The sequence below is a fragment of the Cnephaeus nilssonii genome (genome assembly GCF_951640355.1).
Source record: "Cnephaeus nilssonii genome assembly, chromosome: 21".
Taxonomy (NCBI): domain Eukaryota; kingdom Metazoa; phylum Chordata; class Mammalia; order Chiroptera; family Vespertilionidae; genus Cnephaeus; species Cnephaeus nilssonii.
In genome coordinates this window covers 25,899,509-25,920,715 of record NC_137092.1, presented here as the reverse complement: position 1 = coordinate 25,920,715, position 21,207 = coordinate 25,899,509, and the positions used below count along the sequence as shown (strand labels likewise).

Below are 21,207 nucleotides of genomic sequence, written 5' to 3'. Positions count from 1 at the left end.
TGGGGGCAGGATCTTTGACCACATGGGGACAGCTATATTGTGTGTTGGAGTGATGGTCAATCTGCATATTACTCTTTTATTAGATAGGATAGAGGCCTGGTGCAGGGGTGGGGGCCAGCTGGTTTGCCCTGAAGGGTATCCCGGATCAGGGTGGGGGTTCCCTTGGGGTGTGGGGCGGCCTGGGTGAAGGGCCTATGGTGGTTTGCAGGCCAGCCACGCCCCCTGGCGACCCAAGCGGAGGCACTGGTATCTGGAATTTATTTACCTTCTACAATTGAAACTTTGTAGCCTGGAGTGGAGCCAAGCCTTCTGCTGGCTCCGTGGCCGGCAGCCATTTCTGTTTGGATTTGTTTACCTTCTATAATTGAAACTTTGTAGCCTTGAGTGGAGGCTTAGGCCTGCCAGGGCAGGGGAAAGCCTGGCTTCTTTTATCGCCTTGGAAACCCAAGCCTCCCTCCTACTTTCTCTGTGGCCGTAGCCATCTTGGTTGGGTTAATTTGCATACTCGCTCTGATTGGCTTGTGGGCGTGGCTTGTGGGCATGGCTTGTGGGTGTAGCAGAGTTAGGGTCAATTTGCATATTACTCTTCTATTAGATAGGATATATATACACTACATTCCTTAGTTCTGCCTGTTTCTAAACTTTATATGAATGAAACTACATGTAGGCAGGTACTACTACTTACTTTACCACTGTAACTTTACATTTGTAAGATTCCTTCTTCTTTTTTTAGAAAAATATATTTTTGTTGATTTCAGAGAGAAAGGGAGAGGGAGAGAGAGATAGAAACATCAATGTGAGAATCATTGATCGGCTGCCTCCTGCACGCTCCACACTGGGGATAGAGCCCACAAACTGGGCATGTGCCCTTGACCAGAATCAAACCTGGGACCCTTCAGTCCACAGGCCGATGCTCAATCCACTGAGCCAAACCGGCCAGGGCAGATTCCTTCTTGATATGTGCAGCTATAGGTTGTTCATTTTCACTGATATGTAGTATTCCGATCAAAAGAATATGCCACATTTTTGTTAGCCATTACATTTTTTAAAGTGTTGTTTTTTTTTAAAATTTAATATTGATTTTGAGAGAGAGAGGAAGGGAGGAGAGAAACATCGATAGGCTACCTCCTGCACGCCCCCTTACTGGGAATCGAGCCTGAAACCTGGGCATGTGTCCTGACTGGGAACTGAACCAGCAACCTTTCAGTTCATGGGACAACGTCCAACCAACTGAGCCACACCGTCCATTCGGGGTTATCCAAGAGCTGCAGGAGCTCACAGAAACAGTGCTGCTATGGATATTTCTGTGGGCACACATGCCCGAGGGCTTCTCTACAGCAGGGGTGGGGACCTTTTTTCTGCCAAGGGCCATTTGGATATTTATAACATCATTCAATTAATATAATTCACTTGATAGAAATTTATGTTGCTATGAAAAAAGCTCACAGATTTATTGAATTCTGAGTTCTGCCTGCGGCTGCTTTGACAGGGCCAAACTAAATGACTTCTCAAGGGCCTTATATGGCCCTCGGCCTGGGCGTTTCCCTCCTCTGCCCTGAGAGTGATGATGCTGAATGATGATGGTGATGATGATGATGCTGAGAAGGTATGTGCAGGGACAATTTTAATAGATAATGCAAATTGTTTTCCAAAGTAATTGTACCAGTTTAGATTCCCACCAGCAGGCGTTAAGGGTGCCCATGTTCCATATCCCGGTCAACATTTTGTATTTTTTTCATATCGATTAGCCATTCCTGTTTCCTCTTTAGTGAAAGGGTTGCTCATGTCTTTAGCCTATTTTTCTATGAGTTCTCCGCCTTTTACTCACGGACTTGTAGGAATACTTTATATATTCTGCAAATCCAACTACTGTCAGTTACATGTATTGACATGTATTACACCTGTTCCATCATTTTTTGGCCTTTTACTTTCCTACAGTGTATTTGGATAAACAGAAGTTCTTAATTTTAATGTGGTCACCATAATTAATCATTTTCCTTAAGATCTGCATCCTTTGTGACTTATCCAAAATTCTTCTCTACCCCATAAAGATATCCCCCCTTTATTTTCTTCTAACTGATCATTTAAATGCCTGCACTGTCATATACTATGGACTGTTTTTGGACTCTCTAATCTGTTCCTTTAGACCAAACTACACTGGTCATAATTAACAAAGCTTTATAATAAGTCTTGATTATCTGATAGGCAAAATGGAACTCAATCTAAAAATACTTTTAGCTTTCAAAACAATATAAAAACAGGAACTAGAACTTACTTTGCTCGGGGTTGATGAACTAATCCCGGAATCTCTTTGTTAGTTTTAAGTCTTGCATTTGAACTGGCACTTTTTTCCTGAAACACACATAGAAAAGACAAGATGAGAACCAGCACTTCAGCAATAGCATGGGTTTTCATCAGAGAGACGCCAGATGTTTGGGACCCTCCACAGTTGGTTACTTCAAGGACCGACGTCCTGGCAAAGAGGTCACACCATCCAGGTAGAACTACCAAACATTTGAACAGGGAATGTGGTCATGAAGAAAGCAATGAGCTCCATAACAGCTACGACTCTGTTTAAAAAATGATGTGCAACTGGTGTTTGATTTTTAGGTTGAGTTACTGAAAACAGTAAGAATCAAAGAACAGAAGATTCTAGGGCCAGGAAGAGCCGAGAAGCACAATCACAGCCTTTGTCAACTTGCCCAGGGACCTGACTTCAGTGCGTTTTCTTTGTAAAAGACAAAGGCATCAAGTTACTGAGGCATAAAGTTTGCACAAGGCTCTAGCACTGACACTGACAAGAACACGACTAAGAATAACGACCATTTCCCACCCACAACAAACACTGGAATTGAATGAGTAAAGCTCAGTACTAGCCTATATTCAAGAGGCACTTTCTGGCTGTTAGCCTAATCTGATTTCTTATTCCCAGGAAACCAGCCAGATGGGAAAGAAACACTCTCAGATCTTAAAATACTGATATATCAGTCAGCACACTAGCTCAATGATACTACTCATCTGTATTTTCACAGACATTATTTTAAAAAATATATTCAAGGTGCTTTATTCTTTGTTCACAAAACATACCCCTAAAATGAAAGACTATTCTAAACCAATTTAAGAAGTGACTATATACTATAGTAGACTCAAGGAACCAGGGGTGTGGCAATAGTTAAAGACCCAGGCTAAGGGGAAGAATGAAACTCACATGGGTCAACCTACCTTTCTTACCACATGCAAAGCCATGTGAGAAGGCACATGAGACAGATGGTCCCTCAGATGAACTCTTCTGAGTTCATATTTCTCCCAGGATCACAAAAGCCATGTACATCAATGAAATTCCAATGACTTATATGTTCTGATGGTGGTTTGTTACTGACCACCAAACATGATCTTATCTGTATAACATTGCTATCCCAAAATATAGGGATTTTGGGATAGCAATGTTATAGGATTTTCTAAGAAAATAAAGAATCGCTACAATTCTTTTGCAGTGTATCTTTCTTTTGTGTTAATCCTCACCCCAGGATATTTTTCTCATTGATTTGTAGAGAGAGTGGAAGGGAGAGAGGTGGGGGAGACAGGGAGAGGGAGGGAGGGAGAGAGGGAGGGGAGGAGGGAGGAAGAGAGAGGGAGAGAGAGAGAGAGAGAGAGAGAGAGAGAGAGAGATGCGCTTTTCGCAAGTGCCTGACAGAGGATTGAACTTGCAACCCAAATATGTGCCCCTGACCAGGAATCGAACTGTGACCCTTCAGTGCATGGGCTGACCCTCGAACCACTTAGCACACTTTGCCGTCTGTTTTACCTTCCTTACCACACACTAAACTTAAGAATGTTTTCATGAACATTGGAAATGTATGAAATAGATATTGTTTCCTCTGCTGATGTCATCTGGGAACAACAGATGAGCTGCCTAATTTCTTACAAAGCAGGTGGGAGAATCCTAAAGCACTAACCCCAGGAGGGCCAGGCCCACGTCCTCTCTTTACCTTCAGGGTCACACTGCCTGGCTCAGGGGCCTGGCACTATAAATTCATCATTTACTAAATGACACATTTTAGTAAATTTATAGAGCTGCGCAATTGTCACCCCAATCCAGTTTTAGAAAAGCTCCATCAACTCAAAACGTTTCCCCAAACCCATCTGCAGTTATTTCCTGCTCTCAGCTGTAGCCCCAGGAAACCACAGTCAGCTTTCTCTCCCTACAAATTTGCCTTTTCTAGATTCATATACATGGAATCTTATAACAGACAGCCTGGCGTTTTTCCACTTGGGTAATGTTTTTGAGGTTTATCCATATTGTAGCCTATTTCAGTATTTCACTTATTTTAATTGCCAAATAATATCTCAGGGTATGGATATACCACATTTTGTTTAGCCGATTCATCTGGATTGTTTCTAGTTTGTGGTCATCACACATAATGCTGCTATGACCATTCATATACATGTCTGCGAGGGCATATATTTTAATTTCTCTTGGGTAGATTCCTAGGAGTGGAGTTGTTATATAGTAAGTTTATAGTCAACTATTTAAGATGTGACCAAGGTGGCTGCACCATTTTACATTCCCACCAGTGGTGCATAATGATTCCAGCTTTCCACATTCCCACCAATGCTTGGTAATGTCTTCGATTATTGCCATTCGAGTGGGTGTCTCATTGTGGGCTTTCTTTATTTGAAAGATTTTTTTTAAATGGACTTTTTAGAGAGAAGAAGGGAGAGGGAGAGAGAGCAATGTCTATGTGAGAATATCGATTGGCTGCCTCCTGCACCAACCTTACTGGGGATCGAGCTTGAAAACCAGGCATATGCCCTGACTGGGTATCGAACCAGTAAACTTTCAGTTCAAGGGACAATATAACCAACTGAGTCACACCAGCCAGGGCAAGGCTTTCTTTATTTGAAAAATGTGACTTCTTTGGATTTGTTCTTACATGTCCTTGTATCCCTCAGAATACCTAGTATCTTGCAACACGGAACATTCATATGCCTACTGGTTAGCTGCATTTGCATCAAGAAATCAGTTCTGTATTTGCTTATAGATATCATTTAACTTCTACTCAGGGTGTTTATTGGGGAAGGGGAGGTTTAAAGAGATGTCTTGTCCAGCCAGCGTTGCTCAGTGGTTGAGCGTCGACCTATGAACCAGGAGGCCACGGTTTGATTCCTGGTCAGGGCACATGTCCAGGTTTCAGGCTGTATGTCCAGTGTGGGACTTGCGGGAGGCATCAGATCAATGATTCTCTCTCATCATTGATGTTCCTCTCTCTCACCCTCTCCCTTCCCCTCTGCGGGGGCGGGGGGGGGGAGGAAATATATATATATATATATATATGGAGAGAGAGAGAGAGAGAGAGAGAGAGAGAGAGAGAGAGAGAGAGATGTCTTAAAAAATGAAACAAGCAAACAAACAAACAAAACCAAGAAGGGCTGGAGGAGGAAGGAGGCTGATGGGAGCCTCAGATGGAGCAGGCCCAACAGAGGGGGCTGCACCAGGAAGAGAGTTAGACTGGAAGGTGATGTAAGAGATGACTAAGATATTGTTTCCCTTGGCAATAAACACCTTAATAGTATCTGACACATAAACTAAGTACCTAAAATAAACTGGGACCAAGTAAGACTAAGTTGAAGCCATTGAAAGGGCCTTCAGCAGCCAGTTTGTAGAGCAGTGTTGTTTTTTTTAAAAAAGTCAACTCTTTAGTAACATTTATATATTTATATATATATTACTAATATTTATTACTAGAGGCCTGATGCACGAAGTTCGAGCAAGGGGCTTGGCCCTCGCAGCCGCAGCGGCTTGCCTGGCCCTTGCGGCCTTGACTTCGTCCGGAAGGTCATCTGGAAGGACGTCCGGAAGGTCGTTCGGTTGTCCGGTCTAATTAGCATATTACGCTTTTATTATTATAGATTACACACATTTTTAAAATTTTCTTTTGCAATTTCAGTTTGCATTTAACATTAGCTTGTGTTAGTTTCAGGTGTACAACATGGCGGTCACAGGGAGCAGCGGTGTGCATGACCCGCTCGTGCTGGTTTCGGAATCATCTGGATGCGCACAGAAATCCACATCCCCGGGCTCCACCCAAACTCCCTGAGTGCGTGTGTCTGGGATCCAGGCCCAGGAACCTGCATTTCAAACAAGAGGCCCAGGTGACCTGAATTCCATTTCAGAGAAAAGATACCTTTGCGCTCAGGGATCCCCCCAGCTGGTTTTCCACATGACAGTTTTCAAACAGCACTGGGGTTCCACAGGGCTGCCCCGGGGGTCCACAGAGAGGCCCAGCAGGGCAGGAACCCCTTGAACGGTTCCTACTTATGGGCTCCATCTGTTGAAAAAAAACCCTCCCTATCTCCAAAGTGTTTGCAAACTAATGTCAAGGAGTGACAGGTTTATTTAAACAGCAAATCAAACAACTTTCTCCTCGGCTTGGAATAATTTTACTTCTTTATGAACAGAACGCCCTTGTCAGTGTCCAGAGTAAGTTGCGCTTCCCTTAGTTTCTCTGATGCTGGAGACGGTCACACCACCTGTAACGATCCCACTGAGTCTCTGTGTTGTCCCGCTGAGTCTGAAAGGACTTAGGCAGCCACAGCCCTGCGAGCTTCCCTGAGTTGGTTCTGGGTTGGAAGTGTGGGAGAAATCTCATTTTCTTTTTTCTGGGCCCAGAACTATAAAGAAATCCCAGGGGCCAGATGGATGCAGGGAGCTGGAGGCCTAGAGAAAAGAAGTGGGGGTGGGAATAATAGCTCCGGAGACTGCTAATGAGGGATCTACACAGGGAAAAGACACCAAGCACTGAGTATGCACTCTCCAAGCACTCCGCCCTCCACACCGACTGTGCTGTTGTGCACATTGGAACCACTGCATTTCAGAAAGTACATGAACACTAGAAAAGGTTATTTATGAACCAGAATTAGGAGACTTAGGGGGGGACACACACATATTTAAAACGTAGGCACACCTTCAGCTATACAATAAATGAGAAATCATTCCAGCATTTGGGGAGTAACCCGCAGAATGTACTCGGTAAGGAAACAATCTCATTTGATGTTTCATGTGTGATTTCTCCAGTGGTATTAACATGAGATAGGACACTGCCTCCTTCAAATATATAGGAATTTTATCTTGTGTCTTTTGAGTGATGATGATCCGCTGAGTCATATTCACTCTGTGAGAATTTCTGAACGTTAACAAGTGACAAGGCCCAAGCTGTGAGATGCAATTGCTGACTTGGGTCCACCAGGATCATAATTATGCAAAATCAACACTTCCGTTATCATTATCCACCCAAATAGATGATTAGAATGAGTAGTATTTTGTAAGAATTATTCAGTAGTGATGAAGTTGGCATGAAAAGTCTCTGCTTTAAGGAACTTCTTTTTCTAAAAATTAAAATGCAAATAAAATACAGCCATGTACCTCATTTTATATCAAGCAAATGTCAAGTGGGGCAAGTCATTTTTAAAGCACCCAATATTTTTCACATAGTTGCTTCTCAAGGTAGATTGGAAATGTTTAAAATAATCTTTAAAAAGTAAATAGTGCTTTAAGAAATTGCTCAGAAATGATTTTATTATCTACCAACCAAACTAGAACAAAGGCATTAAGATACCATGTCACCGATTACAAAGAGGAGGCCATACTGTTGTTATAAATTACACTGAGAACTCTGAGTTGAGGATATTTTCAACAAGACGATGCATCTCCAAAATTTTCAAAGCAGTAACATATACACACCCAGAGAATTAACTAATCTGGAAGAGCCATAGTCAATTCTTGCCCAGTATGTATCAGTTAGGACAGGGTAGGTTATGTTGCAATAACAAACAACCCCTAACAACAGTAGTTCCATACTATATAAGTTTATCTCTTGCCCATGCTACATGTCCATGGTGGCTGGAGGCTCTGCTCATCCCACTCACAGTGGAACATCATTCTTCACTAATACACTGTTAAATGGTACGTAAGTGCCTGACTGTGCTAAGAAATCAGAGATATAATCCTCATCCCCTAAGAAACCAATAGGAAAGTGAGCAGATGTTTCACAGTGAGAGAAGGATATGTGGATAAGTGCTGGGGATGGCACCTCACTCAGAGGTGGAGGTCAGGGATGCGGCCTGCAGAGGGAACTGGGCAGGGCTGAGTCCGGGGGAGGAATGCATAGCCGGGTAGGAGAGGAGAGAACATGGCACTCACTGAGAACCATAACGAACCTGGTACAGCCAGAGAGAGCCTGGGGCGCCGGGAGGGCGTATGAGAGATGTGGGGGTGAGGTGGGCAGGGGCTGGGCCAGGGAGGGCTGGGCCTGGGCATCTGGATTTTCCCAAAATGCCAGAATTGTGTTTCAGAGGTGGAAGCAGAGAGGCGGTCAGGAAGCTGTGTCAGTAAATCAGAAGAGGGTCTGTGAAAAGCTGAATGTAGGCAAGCAGAACCCGAGTCTGGACTCCGGAGTCAGACCGCCTCTCTGCGTCCTATTGTGTGACCCTGAGCAGGGTCCACAGCCTCTGGGCGCCAGCTCCCTCACCTGTGAAATGGGAGTCCAAGTAGTACCTCCGCCCCTGGGTTGCCTGTAGTACAGGAAGGCACCACAAATGACAGCTTGTAGTAATAAGACAGCTGCTCTGGGAAAAGAGATGAGAATTGAGTTGTTGAGAGAACTGCTGAGTGCCCACTCCATGCTAGGCGCTTTGCTAGGCTCTGAGAAAAACAACAAGGAAAAGACAAACAAGAAAAACAAGGAAAACATTGCCAATGTCAGAGGAAAAACTCAAATGCTAAATTATAATATGAGAATTGAGAAGACTGGAGGTCAACTGAATGTGTGGGGGAGATGGAAGAGGAAAAGGTATAGTGGAGAATGACAGCCAGATTTCTGGCTTAGCTGACACTTGTTACTCCACAGCTGTAAGGCATAATGGGTGGGCTGACGTTCCAAGTGAAGGTGTTTTTCTGGGCAAGCAAAGCCAAGGTGACATGGCTATTACGGCAGAAACAGGGCTGGTCGGAAGTGCCTTTTTCTTACAGGGGATGAAACGTAAGCTTCAGATGGAGAGAACATCTGTCTGAAGGTCAAGAGTTGGTGGGCTGACCTCACAGTTGTGACTCTGAGCTCAGGGCCAACTGGATCTAGGGGACCAGGCAATGGCTCCTCTCTCTTCCTGTTTGTCACCTTGGTTTCATTCTTTTCATGGCCTTGTGGCAACCCCAGATTCAATCCTTCCAACTCTGTGACCTAACAGGCCTTGTAAGCCCATTACACAAACACCCTGCCTTTGTCAGGTGTGACCACTGGGGGGTAGAGGGTATCTCTCAGCAGGAGTGAGGGGGTTGCTGGGAGAAATGAAGCAATAGTGACCACAACACCTTTTATTCTTCTGCCTGTGAACTCTCACTTTGAAGTTTTTTTCCTATTACTATACATATTTTAAAATATACAAACTCTCTATTGCATGTATTATGATTTTTAAAAAGTGTATTTTTTAAATTTATTTTTTATATTTTTATTGACTTCAGAGAGGAAGGGCAAGGGAGAGAGAGATAGAAACATCAATAATGAGAGAGAATCATTGATCAGCTGCCTCCTGCACGCCGCACACTGGGGATGGAGCCCACAACCTGGACATGTGCCCTGACCGAGAATTGAACGGTGACCTTCTAGTTCATGGGTCAACACTCAACCACTGAGCCATACAGGCCAGGCAAAAAGTGTACTTATTTATTTTTATGTTTCCACATATAGGAGTTTTGAGTTTTTGACTGATGGAAAAGAACTGATTTTCTTTTTTTTTTCTTTTTCATTTATTATTTCTTCCATCCCTTCTGTGATTAGACCTTGTTAATCCTAAATTTAGCTCGCTGCCCATACACTCTCTTCTATTCTCCCATCAGAAGTCGGAGCAAACAGAGGACACAAATGTTTTACTAGCACCCCCGGGCTTGCTAGCCAACACCAGCGTCAATTCGTTCCTGGTATGATTATTTTACAACGTAGATGGATGGAGCCAGTCACTAGAATTCTATCCACAGTCTTGACAGGCAATAATCCAACCTGGCGTGGTTCCATTATTGATGTACTTTTAGCCCGAGGCTAGGAAAAGACTGCTTGGTTGTAGCCAGCATTTGGGTTGAAAAAGCTCTTTAAAATTGAAATAGGGTACTTAGGCAATAAAGGGTAAGCACCATTCTTTTTCTTCCTTTTTAAAGTCTCCTTTTGGAGAAACGGGTGCTGCTAGAAATATCTTCATTATAGACTTTGCAAACAGAATTGATCCTGAAATGCTAAAAGGAGTGTGTTTAACCACCAATGCCTCTATTTGCTTATCTTCTCGAGCTTTTAGAAGCTTTCTAGAAAAGCGCCCACGCTTTCCCACGTTCCTTTCTCCACATGTCCCCTCCAATTTGTGTTCCACGCCCATAAGACACGTGAGCCAAGCACTTACTGTTGCTGTGGGGCCGTGGTGGGATGCGGCCCCCTTGGGCAGCCTGACACCACGCTGGGGAGAAAAGGCAAGAACAAATGACCTGCCATTTCTAATCTCTCTGAGGAGGCTTTCAAATTCGGGGTTTATGAAGGATACAGCAAGCCTTTGTTTACTCGGTCTACCATTAAGGAAAGTGGTTTCTGAGCGTTTGACCTCCTGGTCTCCATTCTTCTCTCTTCTAAACCCTACCAGGCAAATAAGTCTGAAGAGACAGTTTGCTTGTTCCCTCATTCTTTGCCTCTCAACTTAGGTGAACATCTTTTCCTGAGTAAAAGGCCAAAAAAATGTGGAACTGGCAAAGAAGAAAAATATGTTAAAGTACATGCTTAAGAGCTTTCATGAACACTCCCCGTTCTTCCAAAGATCCTTGGAAATTCGTCTTGGGAGCTTAAATTCCAGGGATGTAGTCAGGTGACTACTTATAACGTACAGTCTATTCATTCAGCTCCACACGTTTAAAACACATAGCGTGTGAAAAATCATATTAGGTTAGAAACATCGCTCTCTCCGCACTCACATCTTATGAAGCAATTTAAACTTTTCGGGGGCACCTGACATCTGTGTTTTCACACTCAGGGTCGTTCACTATTTGAGTCTCCTAACATTTCCAAGGCATGTCATCGTCGCCCCTAATTCGTTTGAAATAAGATGCAGTTTGGATTGTTGTGTGCCTGCTGTCTTGGAAATAGGATTCTAAGCCACATAGGCCCATTTAGTAGCGGTGAGCTCCACATGGCTCACCATGTACTGTATTATTGTGTCAAAGTAACTGTTCAAAGGCTAAGATGATTCACAGAAAGAATAACTAAGAACTTTTTTTTTTCCATTTAGAAACGAAACTGATTCTTTCAGAAGAACTTAAATGACCCCTGACTGAAGTCAGTGTTTAGGCTAATAGGTTCCCCCCAAACTTTGTCTTCAAAATAACAAGTGTGTCCTATACCACGTGACTCAAATACAAGGTTGCATCCACTATTCTGAAGGATAATTTAAAAAACAAAACAAAAACCCTGCCCTATTCTGGCATCTACCATAATGTAGCAGGTCACTTACAGGGTATCTTTTACCAAAACCCAAGGTTTCCTGATAAGGCTTAATAAAACCAATAGAGCCATTTTTCAACTGGGATACTGAAGTGAAATCTCACAAATGTGAATGCTACATCTGTTGTGCAAAGGTCATTTGGTAGAAAACGCTAAGGGCAAAAATAACAAAAACCCCAAACAAAACAAAAACACCATGTATGTATGTTGACACATTTGCCTGCATGCATGTTCTCTCTCTCCCCCTCCCCTATGCTTTCTATCTCAGTTATTGTTATGGAAGAGACACTCCTAGAGCACAGATATAATCGTATCTAACTTGTTTCTTACATGAGGCAATATGTATATATTTCACCGATGCTCCTGTGATAATCTGACAATAAACAGGGCTTTTCATTCCTTGTCAATTATGGTCTCTTCTAATTACAAAACCAATGATGACAATAAAAATAACAGCTGTTGTGCTGGCCAGGTGGCTCAGTTGGTTGGAGTGTTGTCCCAAACACCAGAAAGGTTTCAGGTTCAATTCCAGGTCAGGGCACGTACCCAGGTTGTGGGTTTGACCTCCTGTCAGGGAGCATACGAAAGGCAACCGATTGATATTTCTCTCACATCCATGTTTCTCTCTCCTGTTCTCCCTCTCTCTCTGCCTTACAATGAAACCTCTTATTTTTAGTGCACGTTCACCTCCATTTCCAGAGACGTGTGGTGCCAGCAATTCCTGAGCCTTTTATTCCTTCCGCAGTGTAACTGGCTTTCTTGGGTTTGTTGAGTTAGTTCCCACCTCTCTCTCCCTGCTTTCCGCCTTGCAGAATGTTGACGTGTTGTATTCTGTTCTCTTGGTTTTAGAGTATTATTATTATTCTGAAGAGTTCTTTCACTGTTGTCTTCCTAGCATTTCAGAAGGAAGTAAAGGGGTCTACATTCTACTTGTTCTATATAATTTAATCTATATGTTGTGTACATTGTTTAATTTTACACCTATATGCAGTAGTTATTATTATCCTCATTTAGAGCTGAGGAAACCGAGTTTCAGCAACTTGCCCAAGGTCTCCCAGAGGGTTTGACCTCATGCCTTTCTGATATCAGAGCCCAAGCTGTAGGTCACGCCCACACGCAAGCATCCATGGCGAAATAACGGTAGCAACTGCTGATTGTCCCTGAGCATTCACCACGTGGTTTGTGCAATAGCTCTGTGAGCCATTAACCCATGTTACAGATGAGGAAATTAAGTCACAGAGTGGTTAAGGAGCCTTCCCAAGATCACAGATCCCAGAGGGTCTGGCTCCAGAGGCTGAGCTCTTAACACTCCCCAAGGACACAGCTCAATATACTACGTCTACCTTGTGGATTTCTACAATCTACTTTAGGAACCTACCCCGCTCTGCTCTTTTCTCTTTCCTACATGACTTACCAGCCAACCAAAGCAGAGACAGAATAGAAGACAGCAGAGTTAAAGTAAAATCATTTTGAAAATATTTGCACAAGAAATTATTCTACTATATTACATATCCTCTGTGTACAGTGACCTTCAGACATTCAATTCAGGAATAATATGAAGAACGTGCCAATATAACTAGACACATAAAAAACATCACTTTTTAGAGAGGAAACAACTAGGATTTGCTTCCTAGTGATAGCCTAAAACTATGTATGCTAGGGGGCGCTATTGAACAATTTTAGGGGTTGTGTTCATTGGTGTTCTTTGGATTTGCATGCAATTGAGCTTTGGGGTAAGGGGAGCTTATAATTTTTATTTTTTATTTATTTATTAAAATATATTTTATTGATTTTTTACAGAGAGGAAGGGAGAGGGATAGAGAGTTAGAAACATTGATGAGAGAGAAACATCGATCAGCTGCCTCCCGCACACCCCCTATTGGGGATGTGCCCGCAACCAAGGTACGTGCCCTTGACCAGAATCGAACCAGGGACCCCTGAGTCCGCAGGCTGACGGAGCTTATAATTTTTAATGGAAACCTGTTCAATCTCAGCCTGGTAACTGTTAGTCAACACAATATTTTACTGCAGGAGAAATTTAAAAATAAGTTACATTCATTATATGTACAGCTCCTTCTTATTCACGCTGAGGCATTAATCACACATTATTTTCTCTTCCACCTGCATATCTGAGAACTCAATTAAAAGATAATGAATTGGAGGTGTTAAACCCAAAGAGGGTGTCACTGTTTCTAGAGCATTATTGATGGTGGAAAGACTGTGTCTCGGGGCAGTTAATAGAATCTGTGAGCTAAAGGAAGCACAGAACCAAATTAGTGGAACCAAATCATTAGCAATCAGGAAATCTTAGTTCTAACTCCGTTGCTCCACAATTAAGCTAAATTACCTAAGTACATGTTAATAAATCACAATGCCGTAAATACAGAGGATTAGGGAGGTTAGAGAGTACAGCAGTGCTTATGCTGAATGTGGCCACACATGCTCAGTCCACAGTAGAAAACGGGATGTAGTTAACATATAAAAGGCCAAAGGACACGCAGACCCACATCCAAAGGTGATACAACTAGGAATTAACATACATCCTTCTATAAATGTGGATAAGGATATATCCTTCTCTGAATTTTCAAGAGTGGTCTAAAAATTTTTTGCTCTACAAACTGATGGCTGCTAGATGGCAGGGGTTGGGGGACTGGGTGAAAGAGGTTAAAGGGAATAAGCAGTACAAATTGGTAGTTACAGAATAGAAATGGGGATGTAAAATACAGCATAGGGAATAGTCAATAATATTGCAATAACTACGTATGGTGGTGCCAGGTGGGTACTAGACTTATCTGTGGGGATCACTTGGAAAGGTATAAAAATGTCTAACCACTAAGCTGTACACCTGAAACGAATATAATATTAAAAGTCAACTGTCGCCCTAGCTGGTTTGGCTCAATGGATAGAGTGTTGGCCTGGGGACTGAAGGGCCCCCGATTCGATTCCAGTTAAGGGCACATGCCCGGGTTGCACGCTCAATCCCCTTTGGCGGGGGGGTGGGGGAGCATGCAGGAGGCAGCCAATCAATGATTCTCTCTCATCATTGATGTTTCTAGCTCTCTCTCTCTCCCTCTCCCTTCCTCTCTGAAATAAAAAAATATATATATTAAAAAAAAGTCAACTGTCAATGAAAAAAAAATTTTTTTTAAAGTATTTGTTCCAGAATTGTGCCTACTACACAAAATAATTTTAGGAGAAGCTGTTTAAATTTTTTTTGAATGAACATTATCTATTAAGTCCAGCACTGAACACATTTTCAGAACTTTAACACTTGCTTCTTAAAAGGAAATGAGGAAGAACTGTCTATGCTGAAAGGCACTGTGCGGAAAATAACAATTGACCAAGATATGACTGTGTGTCCCCTCACGGCTCATTCATCACTTCTCCCCATGGAGTGAAGGACTTGAAGTTGAAGGCCACGCGTTAGGCACAGCTCTGGTATTTTATGCAGCTCCTACAGCCGTGTAGGCAAAAGAACTCAGTGAGTACTTTGTTGACTGAGAAGGTGTACAGACAGAAATGTGAGCTAATAAATGAGCCCCTGGAGTTCAGCCAAGTTCATGGGTGTATTCCTATATAGCTCAGGGAGGGCCATGACTCTCCTAACTTCGGCTTAAAAGTGGAGGTGGACAGCCTAACACCATTTCACTAAAAGAACCATTTACCTTCCTGAAAATTACTAAGTCAAACATAATCTTTTCCTCCCCACTCTCAAGTCCAAGATCATGATTGCTTACGATTAGAAGGCCTGACAGCGTTTGGAGTAGGATGGAGGTGAAGTGGGTTTTCCTGCTACACACGAAACCACGGGACTCATTCCATGTGTTCGTTTTTAAAAACCACTTAGTTTGTGCTTGGAAATAGCTTTCGGCGGCATGCACAACACATAGGTCCTTTCTCAGCTGGCAACTTGGAAACTACTATTCTGGGACACAGACTAAAAAAAGAAAACCCTGAAAGCCTTTTGGTGGGTGTATCTGAGATGATTTTTTTGAAGAAAAAAACCCCAAAAAAACCTAGGGGGAAAAAATCCTAAAGTGTTATATTTAAAGAATTCCTAAGTATATACCCATTCATTCAGTAGGCAATGTCAGACTTTTAGAGCCAAAAGTTACGTTTCAGGGACCAAGTTCAAGGATTTAGGAGAGAAAACGTTTTTTTTTGGGGGGGGTATTGGGGCAAGTGAACTCATTATGTCCTTTAATTCACATCTATTGATCCTAAAATGCCAGCTTTGGGCTTCCTCTTGTCACTAAATGTATGTTGTCACCCAGGTAACATCTACCTAATTATACCAGGTCAGGGGCCTGGAGCCCTGCTCAAGGTGGTTGGTTTGGGGAGGTTTAGCAGGTATCCTCTCCACCCCCACCCCTGCAGCCCAGCCTCAGATATGGATATCGGGGGGGGGGGGGGGGGGCAGGTGTGCTCCTGCATCTTTGAGGAGGCAGAGGGCTGAGTGATAGAACCAGCTCTGAAATGCACGAAAATGCCTCTGGCATGGGCACTGGGCCACTCAACTCGGGCTAGGCAACCCCCTGCCATGCCAATTTATCCTGAATAGGGTCAATGACCTGGTCACAAGGATCCCCACCCAAACTGGATTATTCCACAAAGGCTGGGGATGATATCTACTTAGCAAAACATTTCTCATTGAGAACGCAGATAGCATTGCACACAAGAGCGCTTAGGCAATGCTTAACAGAATGAGGAAAATAAACAGTTTTCAAAGGCCCTTATGCACATCAGAGAGCATCGTTTACACACAGACAACCGACAGACTAATGAAAAAGAATTCCTGTCTGTGCATTAAAAGGGGCCCAAATGGAAGAGCTGCCATTCGTCACCATCTCATTAACCTATAATCCAAGAATTTTTCAGGGTAAAGGGAAGAATTCATTTCATAGGAGCACCTTGGCCAGGGACTGGCTCCTTCGAGAGGTGGTGAGCGAGGGAGCATGCCTGTTACACGGGAGGGTTCAGGGAGCCTGCTTCTGGGCATGCATGCTTGCTGGCCTGGAATGGATGGCTGGGAAAGACTGTGCCCCACCGAGGTAGCCAATGACTCTTTCAGCTAATTACAGATTTTCCGGGAAGGGGGGATACTTAATACTTGAAAGGAAAAAGTCTGAATTTCCGTAAAAATATTCTGATTTGCCTTTTCTTTCAGCTCGCAGGAACCAGTAGAGATGTGCTGTCAGTCAAAGGAGGCGTTACTAGGAATTCTGACTTTATACACACCCGAGAACCTTACACATTCCCGTAGGTTAATGTAAAAGGCTCTTGCAAAAATCTTGTGTGTCTTTCTTTGGTGCTTGGAAGTTCTAAGCCTGAATTACCCTTCAGTTTCTTTTCTTGCTCTCCTCTGAGTAAAATAATCCACTATCTATAAAGCCCTAATGTGACAGGCACGGTGCTGTATCGTCTCTTAAGGCAAAGTAAAGAGAAATCTTTCTCTCTTTTTTTTTTTGGGCCTCTTCTAGAGAGCAGAAAATGTGACTAATCGTGACTGCCGAATGCACGTCAACTCTGTATCAGGCATCGCACATGAATTCTTGCTCACCCTTAAATCACTTGACATCTTACTGCCTGCCTGCCACAGCAAGTACATACTGGGGACTCCTTCTCCACATGCCACAGATAAGGAAATTCAAGCTCAGAAAAGATTAGGCAACTTAATTTTCATGGTCACCTGGGGAGGCACTGGCAGAGTTGAGTCTAATAGTCAGCCTGACTCACCTGTTCCACCTTCAGGGCAGCATTACTGACTAGCGGTGATTGGCGCTTAGCTCTTGCCAAACAATGTCCAAAGGTTTTACGTGTACTAACTGACTGAACCTGGCAACATTCTATGAGGAAGTACTACCATTCTTCTTACAGTCACCATTTCAGATGAAGAAACAGAGAGCTTATGGACCCAACCCCAGCTTACACAAAGATTCCCATCTGATTCTAGACGCCCAACACCCAGAGGGGCACCTGGTGACCTGGCGCAGCCTGGTGACCTCCCCGGAGTGGCTGCTGGCCACCAAAGGGCCCTGTGTCCAGGATGCGGAAGAAGGGTCCTTTTACTGGGTAGATGGTGGCACGAGACCTCTGACCTTCTTCCAGCTAGATGCTTTTGTTCGAAACCAAATGGATTACGTATATTTTGATTTCTGAATTCCTGGCACAGAGAATGGGTAATGTAAGAAAAAAAATCCCAGCAGTTTCCCTGGTAAATAAAAGGATGCACGCTTTGTCACTTTGCCAAGATCAAATGTTCTGAGAGCCCCCGTGACATCAGCAGTCCTCACACACACCAATCTGGGCCACAGGAATCATAAGGGCCAGTTGCTGATGGGCAGCAGAGAGTGTCCATTCTGGGACACATGCTGAGGAGAGGAAAACAGAGAGCCAAGGTGAGGACAGTAAGCTGAGCTTCTACTTCCAGGGCTGCTAATGACTCAGCGAGAAGAGGGAAGGGGAGACAGGACACGGCCCTTCGAGAGCTGGCCATGGCCAATGCAGGTAGCGGCCCGTTGCTCTTATCATTTCAAATACCAAGAAGGGAAAGCAGGACATATGATAGATTTTTGTTGTTGTTAATCCTCCCCCGAGGATATTTTCCCCCATTGGTTTTTAGAGAGACTGGAAGGGAGGAAAGGGAGGGAGAGAAAGAGAGAGAAACATTGCTATGAGAGTGAGACACATCAATCGGTTGCCTCCTGCATGCGCCCCAACCAGGACAGGAAACTTGCAACCTGGGTACGTGCCCTTGACTGAGAATCGAACCTACTGCCCTCTGGTGCATAGGCCGGCGCTCTAACCACCGAGCCACCGGCAGGGCCATATGCTAGATTTTGTATAGAGACCTGTGCCTGAATTCATATAAAAAAGGGCTAATCCCAATGTCCTTTTAGGACAACTGCATGCAGGTGCAGTCCCACCAAAATGTCCCACGTCACAAAATCCGACTAGCTGTGCCCCAGTCCCAGTGGGCCATCTAGAACTCGCGGCTCCATCAGCCACATTCTGTGGTGGTACTACAAATGAGATTACCTTAAAAAATAACCAAACGAATATATAATCAAAGCGCACTAAAATCAATGGAAAATAAAACTTGAAAGAGGTTTTAAATTGGGCCTCTCATCTCCTCCCCCTGCCTTCTTCCCCGCCCCCCCCCCCCAGATTAACCAAAGAACTTATATGCATAGATGAATAACCCATGGTCACAAACAATAGTGCAGTGAAGGCCTGGGTAGGGGACAGGAATGGGGTGGACGAGGTCAATGGGGGCGGCTGGGGGGGGGGGGAAGGACATCTGTAATACTTTCAACAATAAAGATAAATTTTAAAAATAAAATAAATTGGGCCTTTAAGGCTAACACAACACTATAAGAACAATAATGGATCAATCCATGACCCCCACACTGATATTGGTGAGAGTCAGGAGACGAATGCATATCGTTGTGAATTCCAACTGGACCGGCATTCCTGGGAGTCAGGGCAGCTCCCAGGCCTGCAAATACAGCAACCAGCGTTCACAAGTGGACGTCATGTTTGCCAAGGAGGAGAAACTCTTTACTGTGCAAAGCAAGGTAAGAACTGATAGGAAAGAAACCCCACCACTAGCATTTCGGGAACAGAGTGGGAGGGGAAATGACATAAAGGTTAGTAAGCCTTGTGATGCCCAGGGCCACTTTTATCACAGGGTGACTCAGTTGGACAAAAAATAGAAGTGATTGTCTGAGCCAAGACAATCTCCCATTCAGCTTTCCCTTCCTAAAATGATAGCCATCATCCTGAACAGTAAGATCACCTTTTTTTGTAAAATCCTCACCAGAGGATATGCTTTGTTTTTTAAAATTAATTTTAGAAAGAGAGGAAGGGAGAGAGAAACATCAATGTGAGAGTGAAGCATTGATCGGCTGCCTCCTGTACACGCCTGAACCGGGGATGGAACCCACAACCTCGGTATGTGCCCTGACTGGGGATCAGACCTTCAGCCCTTCGGTGCACAGGCCAATGCTCTAACCACTTACCAACCCCGGCCGGAGTTTATATAAAGTCCTGTGCCTGAATTTCTAAGGAAAAGGTGGAGCATGGTTCTTGCCGCGGCCTGGTCCTCCTGGGCCCCGTCATGGTGCCGATATCACCTTTGTAGGGCTGGTTCTGTTTGCCTTTCTTCACTCTTTCTCAACACAGGATTGTTCCAAAATAAAACAGCTCCCTCCCCGCCCCCCCCCCCCCCCGCCCCGCCTTGTTAAAAGCATTACACGAGTATGCAAACCTGAAACAAGAATGAGCTGTGGTCACAACTGGTAGTGGCGGCGGCAGGTTCCTTCCTTCCTGTTTTGATTTTAGGTAAAGAGGGGCTGTCCTGATTCTTCCTTTGGGTTGGCCTCGCCCCTGGCAGGGGCCTGGCTCCCCCCGGGCCCAGACCCAGGAGCGGCAGCAGCCTTCTTGGAACAAAGCCTCCTTTCACCAGCAGAGGCTCTGTGACTGCTCTGGACACGAGAACAGGTTTTTGGACATGTTTTGCTGACATGCTAAGCTGTGTATGTCAACAGGCACGGCAGGTTCCTATTCTCAGGTTGGGAGACCCGAATCCTGCCACGGCTGCAGGCAACTCTCACAGGCCTCGGTTTCTGTGTCCAAGAAGCCAGATCAAACCCCGTGAGCACATAGACGGTGGTGAACACCGTGAATGCTTCTCAGCGTGTGTGTGTGTGCGTGCGTGTGCGTGTGTGTGTCCGTACATGTGTCTGTACATGTGTGTCTGTGTCCATCTGTGGTTAGGTGTATGTATGTCGTGTCTATGGGTGTGTCTGGGGGATGAGGGAGAGAGTGAGCCATTACTAATTAGGATAACATTGCTTACAGATCTTTCTAGAATGCAGTCCAAAACAAAGCAGAAAGGAAGCAGCAGAGCTTTATCTCCCGCCAGCAGCCGTCCGCCTGGGGCTGCAGTGAGTTCACCTCGGGGTCCATTGTGTCCAGATGGCCCCGCGCTGCTGCCCAGTGACCATTTGTCCCAGGCACCGCTGCCTCCAGGGAAGCTGCTTCCTGCCGGAGGCTGTTGAAAGCCCCCCGTGTCGGAGGGAGCCGCAGGCACTTTTCCTCACTTGGAACTTCTGATTTAGCCAAGCCGCCCACCCCGCCCACACGCTCCCTCGGATCACACCCCCTGACCTGGGAGTAAAACCAAGGAGCTTTTACCAAAAGCCCGAGAAGAATTTGGGAGCGCAGGTAGCTGTGGTCCTGTGTGTGCACGTGAGTGTGCATGCATGTGCATGTGTGTATGCATGAGTGTGTAGTCAGTGTGTGCATGAATGCATGTGCATGTGTGCGTATCTGTGTGCGAGTGTGCACACATTCCCAAATCAGCAGAGAAGGCTGGTAATGCAGTTCCCAGGATGGTGGACTAGGTGAGGATTCTTCCGGAAGAAAAGCAGCAGCATCTTGCTGTGGACACGGGTGCCCTCGGCTTGGGTCCTGAGGGGCTGCATTGGTGCCGGCACCAGAAGCAGTTCAGAGGGGTCTCTGCTGGCACTGATGGCTTCTTGGGTCTGGGGGTCCAGCAGAGGATTCCACAGGAAGCCAGGGAGAGTGGCTGAGGGGCCGGGCGGGGCGGGGGGGCCGGCAGTGCCACCTGGTAGTGTTGGGACTCTGTTCAAAGTCATCCATCAGATACCTCCTG

General features: G+C 44.7%; 1 protein-coding gene across 3 annotated transcripts in view; it reads right to left on the bottom strand.

The window, feature by feature from the left end:
- The window catches only part of LOC307093581 (uncharacterized protein C1orf21), a 240,281-nt gene that overhangs the window by 18,945 nt on the left and 200,129 nt on the right, over positions 1-21,207 (bottom strand). For all 3 annotated transcript variants that reach the window (XM_079761799.1, XM_079761800.1, XM_079761798.1), the window contains one exon: positions 2,276-2,352. In XM_079761799.1, the coding sequence (XP_079617925.1) occupies positions 2,276-2,352 (77 nt within the window). The remainder of the gene's footprint in view (positions 1-2,275; positions 2,353-21,207) is intronic.